General features: G+C 46.1%; 1 protein-coding gene across 1 annotated transcript in view; it reads left to right on the forward strand.

Annotated features, from left to right (window-relative positions):
• The first annotated feature begins 2,966 nt into the window (after positions 1-2,966).
• LOC135385295 (sodium/potassium-transporting ATPase subunit alpha-like) overlaps positions 2,967-14,653 on the forward strand; it is a 77,669-nt gene continuing 65,982 nt past the window's right edge. Inside the window, exon 1 of the mRNA XM_064614521.1 lies at positions 2,967-3,119. Within this exon, the coding sequence (XP_064470591.1) occupies positions 3,093-3,119 (27 nt within the window). The 5' untranslated portion in view covers positions 2,967-3,092. The remainder of the gene's footprint in view (positions 3,120-14,653) is intronic.

A 14,653-nucleotide genomic window follows, 5' to 3' on the forward strand; every position in this document is an offset into this window, starting at 1 on the left:
CAGAAAATGCATTAGATAAATTCAATAATGACTAGAAAATTTAATTCGTTATATTAATTTAATTTAACCCGACATACCGAACTGTCACGCCAAAACGTAACATGAAATTTCATACCGGGGCACCAAAGTGGAAACATTAAAAAAATTTAAGTGTCAGACACACAAAAGACCGGAAGGACGTATATTCTACGAAAAAAAAAAAGAAAAAAGAAAGATGGTTCATGTCCTAAAAACGAATATATGTACATATATAAAATAGAAATATGTAATATATGTGACACAAACATAAACATAGGTCCCGCTCGTTGGTGGTAGCCAAGGTCGCGCGTGCTGAAGACTGGGAGGTGGTGGGTTCGAATCCTACCAGCGGCTGTGCTGTCTCAGGTTTTCGAAGATTTTCCAGACTAATGTCGGCACAGTTCCGCCCCCGAAGTCGGCCCAGGAAGCATACTAACCCCCCTGTCCCCCACTCCTTCCTGCTGTACTTTCTCCATCTGTCCACATCTGTACGCCGCTCATAGCCACAGTTGCTTCGCGGCGCTAGCACGAAATAATAAAAAAATATAGGTAGCGTCTACTATACATGACGAAACATCGGAGCGTTGCAGCGAACAGATATAGTCACGCCCCTGCAATATTGCTCAACACATAATCTGGAGCGGCGTGGAGGACAACCCTCGTAGATATAACCTTCGTTGCTATCAAAGTCACAACTCATTGTCGGTAGGATTGTTGTACCCCGTGATATTACCGTTCGTTGCAATAATGAGGGTTTTCCGCTCTTTAACGGGGACAGCCCCCGTTATCCGTCAACGCTTCGTCGGGGGAAATAGTATAGTGATTGTTTAGAAGTGAGACTCGAAGAACTCGAAAACCTACATCAGTAAATCAGATAAAGTCGTAACGCCTGGCACAATTTTAAATCCAGCGTGCAAAGGAAAGGAGAAAAGGCAGGTGCGAAAAGTGAAAATAAATAAATAAAAATAATAATAATAATAAGACGAAAAGAAATGAAAAGAAATATATAGGATCTTCCGAAACGAGAGTCCGGGACTGACTGTTCTAAACGTAACGGTCGTAGCCCAACGTCTTCCTTCTTTCTTTCCTGCTTTGTACAGTAATTACGAATAACGAAGGTCATAAAATAGATACGCGTACCAGAAAGTAAAGTCCTGCAGCAGGCATATACAGTACCTCTCGAGCAATACTTGCTTTCTGGCAGTTACATCCTAAGAAGCAAAAAAAAAAAAAAAGAAAAGAAATATAGCAAAATGGGGAGTAATTGCAGCTTCTAGTCCCCTAGACTGCAATTACTCTCCATTTTAGTCCCCTAACACGACATTTACTCCCCAGGAATGCAAATTGTCACTGAACTTCGCAAATGGTTTTCCGAATGCAGCGTGTACGTATACAGGATGTTTGCTCTAACGTGTCAAGAAATTTTATTTAAAGCGAGCGATAAAAGAGAAATGAGCGCTCATTTTGGGCTACTAAGAAACAGGTGATACTAGTGATACTAGTTAATACTACTTTGACTAAGAAACAGGTGATACTAGTGAAGCAGTACCTGTTCCTTACTCAAGTAGCAGAAAAGTACCACTTGCTTTTCTTTTATCGCTCGCTTTAAATATAATTTCTGGACACGTTAGAGCAAACACTGCGTATATGTGCTCTTGGTCAATGTGATGGCATAAGGCTGTATAACATAGCCAACTTAGCAATTTTCCACCCACACAAAGTAAGAAACAGTTAGCGCTTCTGTTTTCGCAAATTGTGCCCTCTGTACGCCACAAAGTTTTATATTACTCGATTTATCACCGTTGACGGTTTGATTCAAAGTATTTTCATGCATGCGCACGAATTATGTGCTTGGGGCTCTTAGAAGAGAGCGTGAAATGCAGTCCCCGCTCTGTGGCATTCATTTACCCCCGTGCATTTACTCCCAAAAGGGACTATTTTTTTGTAGTAATACATTTAGCAAAAGGAATAAAATCACTTTTTTTTTCCTAGAGCGTACCGCTGAGCCCCTCTCACCACGACTGGTATAAATACAACTGCTTTCCTCGTACCTCGAGCCCCTAGGTCAAAATGCCCAGAACCTAGTGGGACACGAAGCGAGATCCAGTGGCTCGAGACTAACATCTAAATTTTTTTCTTTTACAAATCAATCAATCCAACAAATTCGAAACATAAACAGAAAACAACATTTTAGTTCACAACATGCCTGTGAGGCAGAATCGGTTCATGTCCTATGGAGGAATGAAGTCGTACCTGTATATGATACCGATCAAATCTTCAAATCCAATCACAAAATTATATCACACGTTTGTTACACTTTTTCGCAGTAGTTGACTCTTTGTTTTTGTCATCGTGAGTCCAGTCGCCTCTGTCCAGGTATCCCTTCTCCCACTAAAAACTCCTCCAACAGGAGCACTCGGGCTTTCTCGATGTGTCGTTCAAAAGAACGACAAAATGTCGTTCGAAAACTGTTGCAGCGAACAATATGGCACTTGCTGGGTCATTTAATAAAATTAATATAATACTATACTACCTTTCACCAACCACTACTACTACTAGACTCACCAAAAGTGGTAACTAATTATACTTACAAGTTACCTTCCCAAGAATGTAACTCGTTACTGTGAAATTAGTTACATGCAAAGGAAAACAGAGTAGAAATGAATGACGCGCTGTTCGCTCGGTTTGGTGGCAGAAGTAACAAAATGCAAGGTCGCATCGCCTGCTCCCATAAAGCTTTTGCTTGCCATAGGACCGATATACTTTCGTTGTAAGTTTCCACACGCTGCACAAAACGCACGCCCACTACACGTGCAACTTTATCACTTTTCAAAAGTTGATATTTGGGCGCGAAAGCCAGCAATAAGTTTGCATACTTTGCGCCAGAGGGCGACTCAGGCGTCGGTGCTGCTCCGGAGGGTCACCGTGCTTCCTAGCTAGCAGCGGCGGTTCTCCGCAGACAGAACTGCGTGGCTAGCCGTAGCGGGAGGCGCGTCACAGTTACGTCAGCACTCGTGCGCATCGTACTTATACAAGCTTTCCGCGCAGAGTGAACACTTCCTGACGGTGTCATCATGGCGGACAGAGGGAAGGACGATCAGGTAACTTTATTTCGTTTTACTCTTCCGTTGCTCATCTGCTAAGGAAGGAAAGAGCGTATATTCCGGTACAAGTTGCTCCCTACCATCTAACATGGCGGGCAGCTCTCGTTGCGGCGCGGAGTATCGGCCGGAGAGCGATGCGGTCATTTTTGGTGCAAATGGCGATCGCCGGCCGGCCGGGGTCCTACTCATCACCTGGGATTCTATTGATTGTGCGGTTCTTGCGGCCCTTGCAAGGCCTGCAGTGCTTCGTAAAAAAAAATCAGGCCACTGTGCGGCTTAAATCTCAGCTATGGACTGCCGACGGAACACATCTGACGAACGTTCCATTCCTCTCATTTCTCCGGCGAATCCGGTTGCTCTAGCATCTTCACTGGACCGTTCGGATCACTGTCGCGCGCTGCATTTTGCTTATACCCGAATCATTAGCACCCGTTTACTGAGGATAAGCACGGTTGCACGTCTGTTGATGGGGTGTGGCAGATCCATGCCACACCGTTCGCGCTACACCTAAGGTCACGCTCGTAGCTTGCGAAGGTTATTTAAGCGCTGAGCATCCCTAATGTCTTCGCTCTGCGCGCAAGGTGTCTGTGTGTCGCTGCACGACAGCTGAGACACATTTACGCGGGTTTTATAGCCTATAAAGTGCAAAAGACCGGATGTGAAGTTTCCGCCCGTAATCTACCTCAACCGGATGGCAAGATGCTCACTGTCGATCAGCCTTTAAAAAAAAAGTGTTATATTTCACTGTTCGGGGCAGGTGCACGATCTAAATTACATGAGTTTTCACGCAGGAAGTCTTCTTGCACTACGTGCACCACTGATATGTGGGACTGATGTGTGTGCCCATGTCTTCTTTTCTTCTTCCCTCATTCATTCCTTTTTGCTTCGGACGTTTCGTCGGGCGTACTTTTGAAAATCATGATTGTGCGCGAGGACATAACCGACGAGTGCTGCTGCGAACCGCGCTGGAGTCCGCCATTTAAACATGTCGGCCTGCTGTACCTGCCGACAGCTTCTGGGCTTGTTTTGTGACATACAGTGTGGACCTGCATATTGTCAAACGTCCTTCCATTCACGGATTTCTACCTTGGATATTTTCATTCTTCTCGGTGGAAAGTGGTTCCACAAATGTCGGGGAACCCTGGACTACTCCGACGATGGTTCATCGATTTTTGGCTGCGCTCCAGATTGCCTCGACCATTTTTTTTATTATTATTTTCTTATGCCGAAAGCGATGGCTCTGTCTGCTGACGATTTGCGTCCAGTCGCAGACGCGACATGTAGTGGATGGTAGATAGCGCCATGCATGCCACATTGAACGTGCCGAATAAGCAGGCGACAAAAAGGTGCTGCATTCGTCCGAATATGCTCGCCACAGTATGGACTTACCCTTGTATTCACACGAGTGTCATCCTCACGGCATATCCTTGTGGAAGAAAAAGCAAAAAACAGCTTATGCGGTAGAGATACCGCCGCATTTTATGTTGAGCATTCTCACGGCGCAGGAATACCGCCGTACCGCGCACAGAGCAGACGACACCGTCGACCCTGTTGTCTGCTACAGAATATCTTCTGGCTGGACATTCCTATGACTAGAAGAGCACGAAAAGACGTGGCGCTGAACGCCCACGTGGCAACAGAATGCTATTACATGAGTCTATTATCTTCCGCTGGAGTATTACGGGAAATGTCGTTGGATGTGAATACACGGTGATGCTCGCGACCTCTGCATAAAATGTATTGCTTGGAGAAGTGGAAACGCTTCGCCTTTTTCACTCCTGTTTTTCAGCATAGCTCTGAACTTTTAAAACCAGGCCCATTTTGCTGATCTTACAGCTATTACAGTATTAGCTTCACTGCTGTTTTTCCTGAATTCGAATGTTTTATTCCAAGTGAACCGTCCCATGATTGAACATATCTGCTCCATGGATAACGTGAAGGTCGTAGAAATCTTGGAGACATTGTCAATCAGCAACACAGGGTGACCTGGACACGATACGTTCCGCGCGATACAACAGGATGCAGACACTTTGGAAAGCTGTAAAGCCCGTTTGATATCAAAGAAGTTATTCACTATGGAGAGCAGACTACTGCTACACAGCGATAAAACGGGAATTGGCGAGTGCGTCTGTGTGACCATCCCCCACGAGAGCACATCTCGCGATAATGATGCAGGGCTGAAAAGCTGTCCTTGCGCCCTTATCAGCGGCATCGTCCCGACGTTCAAGCGGCGACGGCACTGGGGTGTGTGGCTGGTGAGCTACTGTAAGAACGTGCAGCAAAACGCGTAATATTCTGGAAGACGGCAGCCATGACCAAGACGTCCTTCAAGCAGTTTCTCCACTCAGGAGAAATAATGCGAGAAGACGAAACGTTCTCGACATTCGCTTAATTTGCGTTCGCGATACGAAGCACTTTCTTGCAACTCGTCCACAGTAGGTGAAGGCCGTGCGCGTGCATTGCTAAGCCATCGCCAGTTAATATTCCACACGGTGACGTTGCTCACGAGCACGGTGTTTTTGTTTGTCGCCAACAAAGAGCCAGACGCTGAAACTTGCTCCGCCAGCATGTTACATAATCGTTTGTAAGATTAGCTACATAAAACAGACAATATAGTCTCTCATTGATCGTACTGCGTGCAGAACAACTGCTGATTGCTGCTGATGCGCGAACTCTATACTCTGGATGTGACAGTAATGCTGCTGAGTGTAGCGTGGACATGGTTACGTTCGAAATGTCCAAATGCCTTATGGAGTAGGTCCACCTGTAAACAAATCAGAGAAAACAGATACGTAACAGAGCTTCGCCACCAGTGCGAGTGTGTGTGAAGTGTTCCCTGCCTCGCATACCCTTCATTCGAAATGCGGATGGTCTGCCTGTGAGAATCTGCTCTGCCAATATCACAGCGGACGACCTTGCACCAGCAGACTGCTAACTTAGCGCAGGCAATAGAAATGTAGCTCTCCCCACGTCTATCTGATGGGATGAACTTCGTTGGAAAGGATTCAATTTTTCTTAGGTCCTCTCTATTAATCTCTGTCACCTGCCGGACCTTCGGTCGTCTTGTGTGCGGGGGGGGGGGGGGGGAGGTTGTCTCGCGCACACGGGCTTCTGATCGATACTAGCCAATATACACGGGACAATATAAAGCGCATGTGACAGATGATGAACAGGAGCGCTCGGTCACTTTCCGCGTGCGTTGTACAATGTGATGCATATTTTAGCGAGAAAAAGTTCGTTGAAAAGGGGGCGAGATGAAATATTGCGCAGACGATTTTTCTTTATCGTGCCGCTTTTCTTTATCGCTGGCAATCGTGGGCCTTTCAAGACGGTGCGTGGAATGCATAGTGAAATTGAAGTTTAAACAAAATTCACGTGGAAATTCGCGGTGGACTTGTTATGGTTGGCAAACGCGAGTTGATGTCGGTAGAATGTCGGTAGACAGTGTCGAAACAGTATCGGCAGACAGTGTGCGAGAAAATGTCTGAAGAATAAAGTGTTATATGCAGCGCCCTCGTACAGTTCGACAGCTTCAGAGTAATAATTGGTCACGTGTATCGGTTAGGGGACTCAGGAGTACAGCGTAATGGGGAGGAAAAAACCATGGTGATTGGATGGCAAGTATATGAAAGAAAGCCTTTGTCTGTCCGTTATGCATATCTGGCTATATAGACTCAGGAGCTCGGGCGTCGTGCTCCGCTTTTTGCCGCTTCGGGTCTCTCAATGTACGTAGTTTTCGTCGTCACGTATCTATAAATGTGCGATCCGTCTGTCAGGTTGTATAGTTCGTCCAGCGCTTGGACTTTGGCGCATACCTTTGACAGCCGTCTATTTGGCAGTGACAGCCGTGCGCCGATGCTCTGGTATCTAATCTCGCTTACGTTTATGTATATTGCCTGTCTCGAGTCGCAGCTCCTGTTTGTATTCCATGGACTCGTGGAGCATCTTTCGTTCATGGGTTCTGTCATTCACATAGTTGCCTCGCGACGCAAAGCCCCACTAGTGATTATATAGGTCATTCAGTTTGACAAGGGTGTCTGATCAGGAGTCAGGGTGATAAGTTTCAAACTGAGGCTGCAAACGAAACGAACTCCACGTAGTCGAGATTTTTTACGAGCGCGAATTTCGCCGTGCATGAATTTGACTGATTTACGTTCACTTGCCAGCTAGGAGTGGCTTGGATTAAAATTTAGTATGTGACTTGCAGGCTTCACGCTCTGTACCTATTCTCATTCTTCGAGCCTGTCCCGCCTTGTCCTCCCCTCCCCCCTTTCTTTTCCTTTTTTTTTAATGGAACATCCTTTCCTCAAGTCGTGCTGTTACTATCAGGCATCTGTTCGTTTTGTTTTTCAGTTTTTTTTTATTATTGGTCGATACGTTTATTTTATCTAAATAATCAATCGTGGATTCTTCTAGCTCGTAGCTTGGTGCGTAAGCCTCTGATAATCTTGGTTGTCGCGCGTTTTGCAACTTGTAGTGTCCACATATTATGTCATAATCGACTCGTGTGCAGGAAAACGTGATTTTTAATTTCGGGTTTCACATAGGCGCCTTTGTTAAAGCGCGAGTCGTCACCCCGGTTCCTTCACTGATTTATCTTTTAAAGTAACCGTCCCTGCACCAAACAGTCGCCCTTAAAACGAGCTGCCCAGCATTATTCGGTGAAGTTCGCAAAACTCGCGTCGGGTTGTGCCGCCGAGTCCTGCAATCATTCCGAGCTGAACGCGCAAATCGTTTACACCAACGAGCCTATCGTGTCACTTGTACGAAATGGTCTCCTCTTTCTCACCCGATCAACGTCTCTAGCTCGGTTTCCTCCGAAGACGCGGAGACATACTTGTGCGTTGATGTCATTTCACATTTTCGTAGTGGATAAAGACGGGTTTGTTTCTCGCTTTCTTACGCCCCACTGTGCGTGGCAGACACGCGTAATGACGGGAGACTCGAATGTGTACATGCAGACGTATATCGCATTCACATGCAACGACAGCTCCCGTCGCTCTGGAGTCTTGACTGTTGCGAAATTGAAGCCCCCGTTGTAAATGGACGAGATCGTGGCGGGAGTACAGAACGCGGAAAATACGAATAATAGGGATCTTGTCCTCGTACGCTCATGGAATACACGAACGCCCTTCGAGTGTTATCACTTTTAAGTTTATAACTGCACCTCGGCAATCCACCGTATTGGAGACGCTGCGCTTGGCTGCACTCCAAGTGCACCTGGAATCCTGGTTGCAGGAAAGCGTGGAAACCTTGGTTTTCGTATTACCGCGAGGAATACGGTTTATTTTCGAACGCTAAATGTATCATCCTTCCTCACACCCGTTCCATAATGTACGTCACTGCCGCAAACGTAACAGACACAACATTGGTGTGATGGAGTTTGCTGCGCGTTGCAACGTCAGTGCAAATACGAGCGAGAACTGCCAACACCACCTAGATAGAGAAAGAGAAAGTCTGCTTACTCGTCGGCGTGACGTAATAACTAAGAGTAAGCCAATCAGGACCGTGTTTTCAGTGGCTGTAGCTAGTCGCGAACATGCTTTCAGCGGTCATAGCCGTGGAGACGAGCCACTGTTAGCCACATGGGCAGCCACTGTCGTCTGCAAGTAGTGAACGCCCCGAACGCGAATGGGAAAACAAAATAAAGCGCAAAACGGTACCATATTTTTTCTTAAGACTGATTTTCTGGGAAGCGTGTTGCACTTTTAGTCTACTGGTTCAAATTTGCGAAGTTAGCTGCAATCACTTGCGAGTTATTGAATTCGCAGAACAGCCAATCGTGTTAGCAGACGAATTCTGACTTTATGCTCCACTCCACGAGGATCACCCCTGTGGTCCGTGATTACGATGCGAATTCGAAGTCGTTCAACTGTTCGGACACAACTATTCTGCGGAAGAAGCGAACGTCTGCAGAAGTCTCATCTAGAGCTAGAATTTCACTGGCACTTCTTTTTAAAGAAAAAGAAAAAAAAAAGGTCGAGGCGGGCTTCAATAGCTCTGACTTCGTGGAAAGAAACCCGCCAAGGAAAATCCAGCGCCGTCAACAGCGGCCTGCGTTGTCATCGAAACGGCGAGACTGGGTCATGGCTGCTTTTGTACGGTTATCCAGTTGAGCAACGTGTGGCGTTCTGAAGTTGCCAGACTCCAGTGGAGGAGAGACTTCGTGCAGTGAAAAAGCACTTCGGACGCCTCCAATATCGCATGCAAGGTCGCCCACGGTCGCTCATGCATTGTCTGCCACAACAGCAACCGTGTTGGGTTTCGTAACTCCTGTCGACGGCAGGGCTTCGGCGTGTCGTAGCGTAGGTCAAAGTCACATCTTCTTTCGTAGGCACCCTCGTTATAAAAACTTCCGTCAGGTGACAGGGGGATTTTCGTCGACATTTTGTCTTGCCGTATAAATGAAACGGGCAACGCTGCTCCCTTATCGACTATGTGTCGGAACGTGTATGTAGCTTATCTGTTGGTGGCTATTCGAGAGGGTTTGCATGTTGCAAGAGTTTGATAAGGGGGATTTTTGTCTAACACTGGAGTAGGCGCAAGAAGCTTGTTGTCGCCCAAGAAGTTTCGCGTATCGTCCCAATGTTTTGTTAATAGTGAGTTTTGGTATAACGTACTCTGTCGCCTTTGTTATTTTATTTAATATGGTTATGGGAGAGGTTAGCTAAAACAGGGCTTTGCGTAAGTGAGGGACAGCGTTGGTGGTTCTGCGCACGCGCAAGACATAAACAGAGCATTGCGCAGAGCCACCACGCTATTCCTTACGTACGCAAAGGCGATAGCGTACGGTATACTAAAACTCGCTAATATACAGGGATGTCGGTACAAGGGGAAAGTGTGTGTCTTTTCACTAAAAAAAGGAGTTTCCTAATTGTCCTTTTATATGCAATACTGCAGCGTTGTCCTCGTTTTCGCGTGCTGCTGTACGACAAACTTCAGCTAGCTGGCCGATGCACATTTCTTGCAATAGCAACAACAAAACAACACTAGCCTTGCACTGCATAGTTCACCACGGACACAGTCGTTAATTGTTTGCTTGAAAAAAATGCAAACTATAATCTACGAATGTGGCAAAAGCAGGCATATTCTAGCAGCGAAACTTGGCGTGAAGGTGTACAAAGAAGGTTAGTTGAGGAAAGAAAACATGAAACTTCCCAAGAAGCCCAACATCTTGGCCTAATATTGGCAATACTGGCCCAGTACTGGTCCAATCTTGGTCCAATATTTGGCCAAGATGTTGTGCTGCTTCGGTTGGAACAGTGTAAGAGTCGACTTTGTAATTTTCCTGACGTGGCAAATCACAGAGGGTATAAGTCCCCCGAATGAAAGCCGCTACTTCCATGTGTGACATCACCGTGTGCGGAAGGACATGACCCGGCAGAGCACTCATCATGAACCCAATTAGCGTCGCACATTGCAAGATTGTTCCTATAGCATGCGGACAACGTTTTCCGACTTGCTTCCTGTTTCTCTTTTGTGTGTGTGTGTGTGTGTGTGTGTGCGCGCGCACCAGCCGCAAAGCGCTCAACCAGTTCCTCTATGCTGCGGCGAAGCAAACCGTTGCACTCTAGTGAAAATGTTTTGTTCACCAAACGGAGATCAGACTGGCCGCGCAAGGAATTGGACATTAGCTAATGGAACTCGCAACACTCCACGCCGAATGTGAATTCTTCCGCCAATATGCGGCGAGACCGATACGTACCGTAACAGAACAGTGTCAAATACGAGGGGTGATTTTTATTTTTCTTTTTTCATCAGTGGTTCTCAACCGGAGTTTCGCGAACCTGGGGAGCTCGAGTTTCCACGAGTGAAGCTTCAGTGCGTGCCAAGGCTTGCGTTCGGCCAGCTTTGGTATCCGACATCTCTTCGTTGGGTGTCGCAGAGAGCAGTACCAGAAAGCTGTCGTCGTAACCGTCTGATTCAGTCCACAATCCAACCTCAATACAAACAATCGAATAAATAATAAGTAAATCGAAACCAATTACTCGGCACTTGTACGACATCTAGCTCGTCTGACCTACTTCAACACAGTTGCCATTGTATGGTTCGTTGAAGTTTTGCCGGCACGGGGCCCCTCGAATAATAAAAATTTTCGCCTGTGTTTCAGTCGTGTGCTCCGAAACTAGGGTGTCGATTTTTTAAAACATCTGTATCGTCCATAGAAATACGAACTAAGAAAGTTTGTTTTGCATTATATCCAATATATGTGAATTTTGAACAGCTATCGAATAAGATCCGTATCGTGAAAATCTATCAATACTTATCGAAACGCGATGCAATGTTTGTCCCATACAAAATACATGTGGCCGCGCAGGTGGTGTTCCCTCTCAACCGCACCTGCGTGACGTCAGTGCCAATGCACCTTTCCTAGAATAATGCCGTGCAACATAGGTAATTACTCTGTCGGTGACGTAAACAGCACCTCTGTGATGTTAAGCAAAACGTGCAAATGTCCAGTACTCAATTCTTGCAACAAGATCAATAGACAACGTTGTCGCAAACAAAAAGAATGAAGTTGGCATGTTAATAGCCATATTCCGCTCACGTTTCAAAATTGAATTCGAGACATTGGAATATGTCTGCGTATCCAGATGGCCTCTACCACGGTGTTCACGCAAAGGCGCGCGATGAACGTTTACGGCAGTGCGAATAGTAATCTCAAAACCGGACCGTATACGACGCGAATATCCATAAACGAACCGAACACATATACAGCATACATACGATTCTACAGCGTATGTTGGTGGTGATACATTTGGACAGTGATTCCCCCCTAAATCGTCCCGCCCTAAACAACCCCCCCTGTGACTGCTGTCTGACGCTTGAGCGCCCTGTGCTCGCCTCCTCTGATACCATGTAGTGTACTTTGTAGTGGAGAAGCTGTCTTCTGCGTGTTATCCGCGTCTCTCTTGCTCCATTGACAATCATTATGCCATTGCCCCCCCCCCCCCCCTCCCTGTCACCCATTCCTTCCTACTGTCCCCTCTTCGTCGGTCCACGCCTGTACGCTGCTCATAGCCACAGTTGCTTCGCGGCGCTAACACTGAACAAACATGTCGCTGTACCAACGAGCCCAAATCCCTCTTTTACTAGACCCCCTAAGATCTTGCACCCCCCCCCCCCCCCCCGAGAAAAAAAGGTGACGTGCTGAAAAGCCGAAATGCATTCAAAAGAGGCGAAAAAGAAAAATGCCCGAAAGGCCAGCAGATATGGCAGTCGAGACTCGCCCCCTCGAAAAATTTCAACACTCCCTGAGACGAGAATCTTGCGCAAATCCCTTCCTGTGGATCATTGGATGGAGCACCCCTCATCTCGTTTGATACCTTCTCTTTAGGCTTTTAGGGCTTATACGAGTACGTCATCGGAACTATTCGAATATATTCGCTTTCCACGAGGCATCATTTCGATATTCGAATCGAATACTTGTGCAATTACTCGTTCCGGTTAAGAAAAAAATCGGAATATTCGCGCGGCATGCATACTGTACATAGCATTTGTCGTTCGTGGCGAGAAAGTAGCGGCATTAATATGTGTCGACCATATCGGGACTGGACGAGGGCAAAAGTCCTTTTGTTTTCAGTCACGAGGGAGCCCCATGAGTGAACGGAATCGATATTCAGGGGCTGTGTCACCGGTCGATATGTACGGCCATGGTTACCTCGACTGGCAAAGAAAGGGCCCCGGATATGGATAACAATTTCGTCCTGGTGCCTCAGCGTCAGCGCAACTCCATATGCTGATTTCCTCGTCGCATTTCATTAGACGTGCGTAATGCTCGCTAACGCTATGTCCGTGTGAGTTCCGTTGAAGTTTTTCTTGTCGCCCGAGATGCCTGCTGACATTTAAGATTTTGCGTCTCCTTACAACGGTTTCACTTAAATAAGGAGGGAACAAGCTGGTTCTTCGTGCATTTTCTTAGCCGTAGCATACACCATGCCGTTTTTTGTGTAGCTATATAGTTGCATTTAAAGTACTGTAAGTCAAAATAGCGTGCATTCGGCTATTTTTCGAATACAGAAGCGAATAATTGCGAATTTGGATGTAATATGGAATTCTATATTCGAATTTGGTGTCACAGGAACGTACCTTTCAAACCGAATAGCACCGCAGCTGCACCGACAAGACCGAAAGTGTTGAAAGAGAAGATGCATAAGTGCTGCTTCACTCGAAGACGTGCATGAGCTGTGTATCTATACATATCCTGTGTGTGTTGATACGGTTCGGTTATGTAGCCACTAGAGGGTTTTAGCAGACCGTTGATAACGTGGCTAGCGTTTCACCGTATCAACCGGAACCAATCAGTGGATAAGATTCTGAGTCACGCACGAGTGCGATTGGTTCCGATAGAGACGATAACTTCATCAACGGTATACTAAAACTCACTATTGCCTTCGTATTCGCATCGGATATACGGAGTCGCCCACAATAAAGTACGGTATTGCTGCCGCTCCGTAAAAAGCAACGGCGGGGCAGGCTGTGCCGTATACCGAGTGCTCAAAAATCGCGCCAAAATTTTCGCCTTGCAGACTCGTTGCAGTGCGCCATTTTCTTGTTGTCTTGGTATGGATGCCGCTCTGAAGTTAATTCTCGAAGGCATATTTACTAGAAGCGCAACAACGGAATTGCATGTTCTGTCCCAAAATTTCCCGAAACGTAGTAAAATGAATATCGTAACAAAGTTTCTGCTGGTACGAAACTACGCGTATCCATATACACACGAGGCTTAGCAGCGGCAGCTTTTTGTTTTGTTTTTGTTTGTTTTATTTACGCGATTTATCCACAAAGAACTGGCCCATGTGGCTAAACTCTTGTACAAGAATTTACCAACGTCATAGTTCGGCTCCAAAACGCTCTTCTTATTCATTTTATCTGTTCGCTTCGTATTCGGTTAGGCATTGGAATGACTATATCCACGCAGCCCTGTTTTCTGGATGGATTTGCTGGTTTTCGTCTATTGGGAAAAAATTTCATTTACCAATTTTTTTTTATTTTACAAATTTTTTACCCACGGGACAATTTTTCAACATTAATCGAAGGCCTGTGGAGAGGCGCAGCATTTGCTTTCTTTCTCTTTTTTTCTCAAATGTTCTACGCAGTGAAACAGACTTTCCATTCCTTCCTCATTTTGTATGGAAATCCTTTCTTCTCCACAGTTTTATTGGCTGAGAGAGGGAAAACGAGCCATTGGGGGCGCTTTTCAGTCATTTCATCGCGTATTCCGCAGGAAACGGAAGGCCTTTCTCTACTCGGTCATTCCTTTTTTTTTCTTTCATCTCCGACCGCGTTGCCGTTGCAGCCTTCCACTAGCTGTGCAAGGTCGTGTACTTGCGCAAAATCCTTACAGTACATCAACTGTGAACCACAAATAGTCATTTTCTTCTCTTTCACGTCTGGAAATTAGGAGCCCTTCGCGCAATTCCATTCGATAGTTCCCAGATTTCTTATCACCAATCACGTTAGAACGGCCACATATAGGGCATCTGCTTGAGTTTTACATCGTTGCAAGCTTTTTCGTTTGGACATTGAGA

This window comes from Ornithodoros turicata, chromosome 2 (genome assembly GCF_037126465.1).
Source record: "Ornithodoros turicata isolate Travis chromosome 2, ASM3712646v1, whole genome shotgun sequence".
In the NCBI taxonomy this organism is placed as follows: Eukaryota; Metazoa; Arthropoda; class Arachnida; order Ixodida; family Argasidae; genus Ornithodoros; species Ornithodoros turicata.